Below are 11,603 nucleotides of genomic sequence, written 5' to 3' on the forward strand. Positions count from 1 at the left end.
TTGTCTCATATCCCAGACCCCTTCACCACTTCTGCCACTGTACTCCACCCCTGTGGGAAGAGTGCTGGGAAGATTTGTTGTATTTCAGGACACTGACTGGGCTGTTTACTAGTAAACAACCAAAAGGTTCTAGACTTTTTCTCATACTTCTTATCAATGAAATAAAATTAAGCATGCTGTATGTTATTAGCAAGTTATGTACATATCAAGCGTATACAGAAAGACTATTTTGGATGGGATAAATTGAAATTTGTTAGAAAATAATTTAAATGAATCCACCAAATAAAACTGTGCTTGTTCTCACTAAATGTGTGTGTGTGTGTGTGTGTATAACCCTGCCATAGGGACCCCTCTCACCATATACATGTGCCCTCCACACTTATGCATATACACATATATGTACATTTTTATCTAAATCCCAATGATATTTTATCTGTGCCTTGTGAGAACTCTACATACTTTGGACAGCAGAACTCTGTGGGACATAAAATGAGCATGCACAAAGGCACTTCATCTCCATTTCCCCTGACCAGGTATTGTATCTTGTCCTATTAAAATGATGTTGTATTACTAAAGATTGGACTTGTGAGATGTTGGAGGGACAAGGGACAGGTGTGGAGAGGAACAAGTTTATAGGAAGAAAATCATTCTAGGCAGAGAAAACTAAATAAATAAATAGTTTCAAAATGAAAGAATTGAGTCAGCGCTGTGTTGACAGACCAGAAGGAAGGGGCGAAGAAGGAAAAGAGAGAGGAGAGCATAACAGAGAGATCACAAGAGAGCAAGAGAGAGAGAGTGATCAAGAGACAGAGAGAGATCGAGAGAAAGACAGAGAGAGAGAGAGAGATCAGGAGATGGAGAGAAAAGAGAGCCATGTGTTCAGGAATGGGTCCTCTTAAAACTTTGGCAGCAGGGCCAGTGTTGTGGCGCAGCAGGTAAAACAGCCATCTACAGTGCCAGAATCCCATATGGGCACCAGTTCATGTCCCAGCTGCTCCATTTCCGATCCAGCTCTCTGCTACAGCCTGAGAAAGCAGTAGAAGATGGCCCAAGTTTTGGGCCCCTGCAACCATGTGGGAGACTTGGGGATTGGGGGGGGGGGGCGCTCCTGGCTTCTGGTTCCTGGCTCCTGGCTTCAGATCAGCACAACTCCGGCCATTGCGGCCAATTGGGGAGTGAACCAGCGGATGGAAGAACTCTCTCTCTCTCTCTGCTTCTCCTCTCTCTGTGTAACTCTTTCAAGTGAAATACATAAATCTTTAAAAAAAAAAATAAAACTTTGCCAAGGGGTGGGCAGGGAAGTAGGAGCCGCGAATCCCATTAGGGTGGGGATGGGACTGACACCGGTGGTTGGGCCATGGGGCCACCTGACTTCCAGCAATCGTAGCGGGGACTAGAGCCTAGGATGGGGTCCAGGGTGTTGATCGCACCACAGATAAGACTGCCATTTTACTAACATTCCCTCCTATTGTTTTTTATAAAGCAGGAGTTATATAGAATTACATTAGCCCCAGAAGTCCAGGAGGGGTAGAGGGATGATGATCTGTCTTTAGAGTTACTTCCTGCTGACATGGGGTGACGAGGTATTCTTCACTGGCATTGGGCGATGTCTCAAGCTGCTGTCTCCTGGGGGGGAGCCGAGTATATCCCTGTAGCAGCATTTGGTTTATTGCCTGGTTGATGAAGGCCTTGGTTTGTTCCATTATCACATTATCAACTCCTGTAAACAAACAGACACAGTAGTATAAAAGACAGGGTGAGGTTAGCAACCAATGTTCCTAGTAGTGGCATTAACCAAGTAACGAGAGGATTTCATAGAGGAGAGGAAATGAGGGGTGTGAAGACTGTTTGATGGATGTGGTTTAAAGGTAACCCCAACCAAAACTGGGAGAAAGGACCTCTAGTCTCTTGCAGGTAGAGGGGTTCGTCTGTGGAGAAAATCCTGAATAATCATACAACATTAAGTGTGGGAAGAGGACCATCAATACATACGGGTTGGGGGTAGAGCCATTGATCTTAAAGTAGAGGCTATAACAACATGTTTCTTAATTGAAATTAGATGACCTTGGTAAAAGTAATTTCTGTGGCATAATGAGGATATACCTATAGAATCATGAGGAGAGTGAAGTTTGCTAAAGAGTGTATTTGAACTTTGTTCTGAATGATATTTGAGTAATAAAAATGCACCTGACCTTTGAACCCACTTTTGTTTTAAAAATTTGATTTCTCTATTTTCCAGTTGTTAATAGCATCAAATAGAAGTTAATTAATATTATATTATCTTAGTTATATCAGTCAATACATTTGGTTCAAAAATTTGTATTTTTATAGTTACATAAACATAGTTCAACATTATCAAAGTAGCAACCATATATATGCAATGGAAAATTAATTTCCTCATAGTTATTTGGCCAATTTATCAGAGTAGCCTGGAATATTTTAATGAGACTTACTCTACATCTCACTTTGTACCAGATGTCAAAGTGAATTGGGTTATTTTTCTAATCATATGCCTAAGTGTTGGCTCAGACTGAAGCAATATGAGTAAATGGTTCTCATAAAAATTTTGTTCTAGTTTTACTGACCTTAAAGTAAAAATCATAAAATTTCAGGAGCCAGCATTGTGATGCAGCAGGTTTAGCCACACTTAGACCAACATCCACTTTCTAGCATCTGGAGTCCTGCATGCTTTACTTTCAATCCAACTCCCTGCGTGAGAAGACTGCACATGATGATCCAAGTTCTTGGGCTTCTGCTACCCTTATGGGGGACCAGAATGGAGTCCCAGGCTTCTGGCTACAGCCTGGCCCAGACCTAGCTATTGTAGCCATTTGGGAAGTGAACCAGCAGATGAAGATTCTCTTTCTCACTCTCTCACTCTCTCTTTCTCTCCCTTCCTCCCTGTCAAATAAAGAAATATTTTTAAAAATTCAGGTTATTGGTATGGGCATTTGGCACAGCAGTTAAGATGCCACTTGAGATTCCCACATCTAATATTGGAGTGTCTAGGTTCAAGTCCCTGCTCTGCTTCTGATCCCATTTCTGCTAATGCACACCCTTGGCAGGAGCAGATAATGACTCAAGTAGTTGGGTCCTTGCTACTCATGTGAGAGACTCAGATTGCATTTTGGTTTCAGACTCTTGGCTTTGGTCTGGCCCAGTCCTGGCTGTGGTAGCCAGTTGGGGAGGGAACCAGTTGTCACTGTCTGCACCTTTCAAGTAAATAAAAAGAAATCAATAAAAAATTTTTTTAAATGAGATTATTTTTATTTAATATGACTAAACTAAACTTTGTTCTTTTTTTAAAAGATTTTTATTTATTTGGAGATCAGAGTTACACAGATATACAGAGAGAGAAGGAGAGGCAGAGAGAGAGAGAGAGAGAGAGAGGTCTTCCATCCATTGGTTCATTTCTGCAATGGCCAGAGCTGTGCCAATCTGAAGCCAGGAGCCAGGAGCTTCCTCCCGGTCTCCCACATAGGTGCAGGGGCCCAAAGACCTAAGCCATCTTCTACTGCTTTCCCAGGCCATAGCAGAGAGCTGGATCGGAAGTAGAGCAGCCAGGTCTCAAACCGGTACTCACATGGGATGCCAGTGCTTCAGGCCAGGGTATTAACCCACTACGCCACAGCACCGGCCCCAAGCGACATCCATCTTAATTAGATCAAGACAATATATTTTTTAACCCCTATGAATGAAATTTATTATTTTTCATCCAAGAAAATGGTGGGTTCAATATTAGAAGATTTTTACCTGTGCCACTGATGATTTCCAGATCTGTAATTACCTATGAACAGTCATCTCTCTGCTTATTCTTATTCAGCCAAGTTTTCACACCAAAACATGTGGTAAAATCACTGCCTCTGCTACTGATTACAAAGAATAGTAAACTGCTTGCTCCGGGCTACCAATGCCGACTTTGTTTGAAGGCATTTCATCTTGGTCAACATACACGATCACTACCATGTACTCACAAGGTAAAAATATAATCATTTTTGTAGCTTGACTTCCCCTATAGGACCATTTTTTTTTTACAATTAACTGATGATTTAAGTCTCATTTTTTACTTGTACTTGCAGAGATGTTCATGTTACACTGAATATGTAGAACAGTTGCAACAGAGACCATGAGGAGGCAGTTCTACCTACTTAGGATGTATTCTTACTGATTAGAATTCATTTCCGCATATATCACCTGGGAAATATAAAATGGCAATATAGGGTTAAATTCATTTAATTACTTAGGTTATATGAAAAGGAAAACCACATAGCATACTAATGTTTTGTTCAGTATTTTTGTGATTCTTTAAATGAAACAGAAATGCCTAAATTGACATGGTTGATTATTTCATATGTACTCACTAGAATCAAAGTCAAATATTGCACATATATTTGATAACCAAGTTTCTTCTTGTGTAAAATTGTTTCTATAAATAAGCATTTATAGTTAACTTTTACTTATAATGGCTGATTGTTTATTTTATTTCCAAAAATATTATTTGATATTTTATATCTTGCTATACTCATATCAATTTCCAACTCTAGTTGGTTATGACTTTTTAAATTTTGTAATACTTTTCATTTTTTTTTTTTTGACAGGCAGAGTGGATAGAGAGAGAGACAGAAAGGTCTTCCTTTGCCGTTGGTTCACCCTCCAATGGCCGCTGCGGCCAGCGCACTGCACTGATCCAATGGCAGGAGCCAGGTGCTTCTCCTGGTCTCCCATGGGGTGCAGGGCCCAAGCACTTGGGCCATCCTCCACTGCACTCCCTGGCCACAGCAGAGAGCTGGCCTGGAAGAGGGGCAACCAGGACAGAATCCGGCACCCCGACCGGGACTAGAACCCGGTGTGCCAGCGCCGCAAGGCGGAGGATTAGCCTAGTGAGCCGCGGCGCCGGCCAATACTTTTCATTTCTTGTAAGTTAGCAGTGAAACCAACAGATTATGGAAGTGAATTTTTAGCAATCTTGATATAAACAAATGTGATAGCCATATAAGACTGTGCATTTTACTGTTGAAAATGGAGATCTGTTTATAATTAATTACATTTATAAGTAAGTTTAAAAAATTCTTCAAAGTATTTTTGTAAACTTGATAAATTATAATTGTCTCCCATTTGTGCTAAATGCTTTTCATATTCATGCAATTATAAAACTGGGGAAAATATAAATAATATAGATTATAAATAAGATAGTTATAGCTCTGAATAACATGACTTTTTTTTAAGTTTCATAGGAAATGTATTGACAGTTGGTTACTCTACAAGTGCAACTCATGCCCTATTGATGGACAAGTTATATATAACCCTTTAATCTGGAAAGATATAACAATGAATGGACAAACACATTTGTGTGTTTCAAACACAAACATCACTCATCCCTCAAAGCAGGAAGAACCAGAGCTTTTCATTCCTTGTATTGGATTAGTCTTGAGACAAAATAGATGTGGAATTTTACCAAGTATACATCAATGTAATTCTGAAAAACTGAATACACCTCAGAGTCAAACTGAAACCTGTCAGAATTTAGCAAAAGATGATTCATGCTCTGTCCAATTAGATGATTTGAATTCAAAAAAATTAATCTATGAATATAAAATTAGCCAACACTTCCCCACATATCTTCAAGATTTACCCACTAGATCATTTGGGAAAATATCATCTCAAACATTTCTTCCTTCTATTGCTCACAAGAATGTTACTTGTCCTACTGAAGTGGAACGCACATGTTTCAGTGAAAAATACTCTATTGGCCCAAACCAGAAGATGACAAAAGGCTATAAACGTATTAACCACAAACCAAAGAAGACCCTTGGTACTGAAATAAGAGAAGAAAACAAGAGACCAAATACTTTACTTCCAGAAGATTTAAGTCTTATTGTCAATTGGGGTATAACTAAACTTAATTTGTCAAAAAGATATAATAATTATATGGGAAAAAATTAGACAAAACTGAAGTCCTCTCTCAAGATGACCTGTAATCTCACTCTTTAGTACAAAGCAAACTAAGATATCTTTAATAATGGAAGAAGTTCAATTGTGGAAAATACTTTCATTATTATCAAAAAATTTGTTAATGAATGTAAACATGTTTTATTTTTAGAACCTAAAAAATACATATACACTCTTGAGAAATATATGTAAAATTTTGTTGTCATTTTGCTTTCTTATCTATGATTCACAACACTTACAGGTAATTACCCTATAATACATATAAGACTTAAAGCATCAGTTGTCTTAATCAGTATATTCAAACTGTTGTAAATTATGAAAAAAATTTTAGAACTTTTATAAATTATTTCACACTGATTTAATTTTTAATTAAATTAAGGAAATACATTTGTCCTGTTTTGAATCATTCTTTTTCAAATATTTCACTTCATAACATGTAACATGCAGGAATTATTGCCAGATACTTGTGTATTCCTTTCCATTTTTCTTGCACTAATAACTGCTAAAATGTATACAAAAACACGTTTTTTTCTTACACTATTCAATTAAAGGAGTTTTCTTATACATAAAATGAAAACATTTTTGCACCAAAATAAATTTATTTTATTCCATTTTTCACAGAAAAATAAAATATAATGCTATGAATTGTTCTAGATTTATTTTACCATTTTATTTCCAAGTAACATTGAAGTACTACCTAATTTCTTGATACAATCTCTTTTAAAGGATCTGCTCTTTTAAATCTACTCTATTTTCAAAATAACAGTTATTTCAAAATGTTCATATGAAAATTATAGCCTTTAGATTTTCATTTTTTTTAATTCTATCTCAGTAGCTTTTGAAGTTTTGTTTTGTTTTGTTTTAAGGATCAGGCATTGTGGTACAGTGGGTTAAGCCACTGCTTGTGATGCTGACATCTTGTATCAGTGTGTGGCTTAAGGCCAGGCTGCTCTGCTTCTAATCCAGCTTCCTGCTAATGCACCTAGGAAGACAGTGAAGGTTGGTCCAAGTACTTAGGCTCCTGCTACCCATAAGAAGATCTGAATGCAGTTCCTTATTCCTGACCTTAGCCTGACCCAGTGCAGGCTATTGCAGTCATTTGGGGAGTGAACCAGCAGATGGAAGATCTCTCTCTCTCTCTCTCTCTCTCTCTCTATATATATATATATATCTCCTTCCCCCTCCCCCTCCCCTTCCCCTTCCCCCTCTCCCTCTCCCTCTACCTCTACCTCTTTCTCCTGATCCATTGTCCTCTCTCACTCTGCCTTTCAAATAAATAAGTAAATTTTGTTTACAAACTATTTTTAGGGGCCAGCACTGTGGCACAGAGTTAACCCACTGTCTGAAGTGGCAGCATCCCATATGGGTGCCAGTATGAGTTCCAGCTTCTCTACTTTTGATCCAGCTCCTTGCTAATGCACCTGGGAAAGCAGTGGAGGATGATCCAAGAGCCTGGGTCCCTGAACCCATGTAGGATACCTGAAAGAAATCCTGGCTCCTGACTTCGAACTGGCCCAGCCCAGGTTGTTGCTGCCATTTGGGGAGTGAACCACCATATAGAAGACTCTCTCTCTCTCTCTCTCTCTCTCTCTCTCTCTGTCTCTCTCATTTTTCTGTGTATGTAATTCTGACTTATAAATAAATACATTTTTAAAGAGTTGATATAATTGATTTTCTTTTGTTTGTAATAAGGAAAAATCTTCATATGATTGTGGGGGGGGTAATGGAACATGTGGTTCTGTGAAACAAATTTGACAAAAGCAAAGTTCTTTAAAAATAACTTTGAATTTAAAGAAATCATTAAATTGAGGCTAATCATAACAGAAACAAATTACTAAAATGTAGTTCACAAATAGTGACAGGTAATTAGCGTACAAGTTGTATTTTGTTTTAGGATTGATTTATTTATTTGAAAGGCAGAGCTACAGAGAAGCAGAGGCAGAGAAAGAGAGAGAGAGAGAGAGAGAGAGAGAGAGGGAGGGAGAGAGAGAGGTCTTCCATCTGCTGGTTCACTCTCCAAATGGCTGCAATGGTCTGGGATGAGCCAAGCTGAATCAAGGAGCCAGGAACCCCGTCTGGGCCCCCTACACCAGTGGCAAGGGTCCAAGTATTCAGGCCATCTTCCACTGCCTTCCCAGGTGCACTAGCAGGGACCTGGATCACAAGCATGGCAGCTGAGACTTGAACCAGTGCTCCAGTACAGGATCCGGTGTCACAGGTGGCTTAAGCCATAGCATTACAAAGCCAGCTCTATGAACTGCGTTTTAAAATTGAATAAAGTTTGACTTGCTTCTGATAAACAAATGGATGGCCAAGTGTATCTGTCAGTAATCCAGGATTTTATCAGCCTGTTTTTGAAAGGTAAGAAAAGCACAAAATAATTTTCCATTTAATTAAATATTATTTTATGTTCTAATAAATATTACACTCTCCTTTTAAAAGAATTCTTCAAATGCAGAAGATAAAAATGCTTAGAAAGCAAAACGTATGGAAGAGCCATGAAAGAACAATGGAAAATTGGAACGCTTGTCAAGAAAAACAATGATGCTACAAAATTCATTTTCTATTTATAAGAAATATAGATACTATTCTTGACTAGTCAAACTTGTTAATGATTATTCTGCAATTACTATTCTATTATTGCAGTAATATATAATATACAAAATACCCATGATTACAAAAGATTTTTATAAATTAACTGTTAGGATAGCAATTCCTTATGATTCTACCAAGCTTTGCACAGAGTTGAGGATGTCAACAGGTAGTTCAAAGAGCGAGAGTGAAGAAATTTGTTTATTGAACAAAATTCACAAGAAGTATCTGATTTCTAAGAATGAACAGCACCCAGTTTGTGAGCAAGAAGAAATGCCCTAAGATTAGCGTAACACAGACTTAAGGGAAGTGGCAAATGACATGATTGTGGATCAACAGGTCTAGGGTAAAGACATACAGACGAGTGCACTGCCATTTAATGTCACTTGTAGAAAAGGAGGGCAGTTGCTGTGTATCTTCAGTTTGCATCCAGATACCCAGCTGAGCTATCTGGAAACAAAAGCATTGAGTCATAGGAATGACTTAGAGGAGGGGCATTTGTACAGCATTGGTAGATAAATCAGAAGTCTAGTAGATTTGCTTAAGCAACTTCTGATACTGCTCAGGATCAAGACTAGAAGTGCCAGTTCCACATTACGATGCATGGTTGCTGTGCCCAGCAAACTTTATGTTGCAATGAATCTGACAGCTCAGCTTATTGATGGCTGTGTATTGATAACTGATAGGTTTCACTCTGTACCACAGCATGCCATGAATTGTTTTTCAAGAGCCAGGTTGTATGGCCTTACCCTGAAACCTCAGGGAACTGCATGTGATTCCTCCACTTGGGCTTGCCAAAAGCTCCATAGGTCACTGATTTAGACATTAGCTCCACCACCTCTAATATGATAGCACTCGCATTGCAGATGCTTATCCCACAGCATAGACCTACAGATCTCTTTTCTGTCCTGGGTTCTACCAAAGTTGTCAGCCATTGGTGTCATCCAGTATATTAATCCCTGTAATTCTCAGATGTGGAATAGTGGAATATAATATCTCTATAACTCAGAGTCTTCTTTTTTGTGGTAAGAAGTGCAAGATGTGATCATTTATCTTTTATTTTGGAGTGAATATCCCAGCATGTCCTTATCCACAGCAACCCTAAAATTTTAATATTGCGAAGGCCTCCTAATCTTTGTAGGGTTATCTCCACGCGCATCTCCCCAGTATTCTCTCTCCAGGTGTCAGGGTCCCGTTTTTTCCCAGGCAGGGCCTAAATTCATGACTGACCTCTTTTGCCAGGGCATTTTATCTTCTTTAGAATTATACCACACCAATAATAACTCTGGCCCTTTGCTTGCTCTGCCTTCCTACTATCTGTTTCTGTAAGCTATGAAGATACTCTACTGCATTTCATGTTTGGTATTTCCCATGGCTTTTCATATTTTCCTAAGGTAGCGACGGGCTTAAGCCCATGCTGGGGCCAGTGCTGCGGCGTAGTGGGCTAAGCCTCCACCTGTGGTGCTGGAATCCATATTGGGTACTGGTTCATATCCTGGCTGCTCCTCTTCTGATCCAGCTCTCTGCTAATGGCCTGGAAAGCAGTAAAAGATGGCCCATATCCTCATGCCCCTGGCTTCAGATCGGCTCAGCTTTGGCCATTGCAGCCACCTGGGGAGTAAAAGAGTGGATGGAAATCCTTTCTCTCTGTCCCTCTTTCTGTCTGTAACTCTATCTCTAAAATAAATCTTTTTTTTTTTTAAAGAATCCATTCTGGCAATTACTAGAGTTACTAATTCCTCTGTTCTTCCCAAAGGCCCTATACGTCACATCAGCTGGAGAATACCTGGAGGCCCTGATGGCATACTTTGACAATTCACCAGTGATTATTTAGTAATTACACATTCATTTTATGCCTAGGGAAGTCTAAGTTCTACTTACCAGAGGCAAGGTCTTCATGGCAGCTGTGCCCCAACAGCTTTTTTTTTTTTTTCATGGGTTCTTGATGTGTGCCCCAACAGCTTTTTAGACTGCTTTTCTCAGACTCTTATCTTCCAACTGGCATAAGTTCTTTCTTTCAAAATCAGATGCCTAAATGGAATTTGTTGCGAAGGCTATATGCTAAGCATTAACACCTGTGCTGAAAAGGGGGCCTAATCCTGTCTACATTTCAAATTTTGATGTTTTAATCATCCCTACTTGCCAGAGAGTTTCTTCCTTGGGAAGGAAAACAAGATTTGGCAGAGGAAAAGGCAGAACTCCAAATCCTCGGTCATGCTCCTGTCACAGTCACTGAGGGGATCTAGGATGTCTCAGTGAGGGTGATGGGTTGTGTGGATTAGGTGATGCCCTGCAACTGAGGTGGACCCTGGAGAAGATGACAGCTGCAGGCTCTCTGCTGGTAAAATTCTCAGCAGCTGGGGAGAGGAGTCCCTCACTGGAGGCTCATCGCTACCTAAGATTCTCCGTAAGTAGAGATGGATAAAATCATCCAAAGGATGGGCCAGCGCCGCGGCTCACTAGGCTAATCCTCCACCTTGCGGCGCCGGCACACCGGGTTCTAGTCCCAGTCGGGGCGCCGGATTCTGTCCCGGTTGCCCCTCTTCCAGTCCAGCTCTCTGCTGTGGCCTGGGAGTGCAGTGGAGGATGGCCCAAGGGCTTGGGCCCTGCACCCTATAGGAGAACAGGATAAGTACCTGGCTCCTGCCATCAGATCAGCGCGGTGCGCCGACCGTGGCGGCCACTGGAGGGGGAACCAATGGCAAAAGGAAGACCTTTCTCTCTGTCTCTCTCTCACTGTCCACTCTGCCTGTCCAAAAAAAAAAAAAAATCAGACAAAGGAACGTTTTAGAGATGACTGGTAAGGGTAAGGAGGAAAAATAAGTCCAAAACAATTTTTTTTAGTAAATACTACTTGTGCTCATCAGCGTCTGATTTCTTCCGAGGCATCTGGGAACTGACACTTCCAAGCCTATTAAAGTTAATCGGAGTCCCATGACTGCCTCTGGCCAATGAAATGGGGGAGAATATAAAAACTATTCCTTCCAGAAAGCTCATACACCAGCCAGTTTCTCTTCCCTGGCCACAGTAATGGAGGAGCCACACACATTTATTTTAGGTGA

At 40.0% G+C, this 11,603-nt stretch overlaps 1 protein-coding gene across 1 annotated transcript in view; it reads left to right on the plus strand.

The window, feature by feature from the left end:
* The window catches only part of ZSWIM2 (zinc finger SWIM-type containing 2), a 34,604-nt gene extending 29,178 nt beyond the window's left edge, over nt 1–5,426 (plus strand). The window contains exon 8 of the mRNA XM_089329027.1: nt 5,227–5,426. Within this exon, the coding sequence (XP_089185153.1) occupies nt 5,227–5,311 (85 nt within the window). The 3' untranslated portion in view covers nt 5,312–5,426. The remainder of the gene's footprint in view (nt 1–5,226) is intronic.
* The last annotated feature ends 6,177 nt before the right edge of the window (nt 5,427–11,603 follow it).

Source organism: Oryctolagus cuniculus, chromosome 3 (genome assembly GCF_051225735.1).
Source record: "Oryctolagus cuniculus isolate XC-2025 breed Fujian yellow rabbit chromosome 3, ASM5122573v1, whole genome shotgun sequence".
Lineage (NCBI taxonomy): Eukaryota > Metazoa > Chordata > Mammalia > Lagomorpha > Leporidae > Oryctolagus > Oryctolagus cuniculus.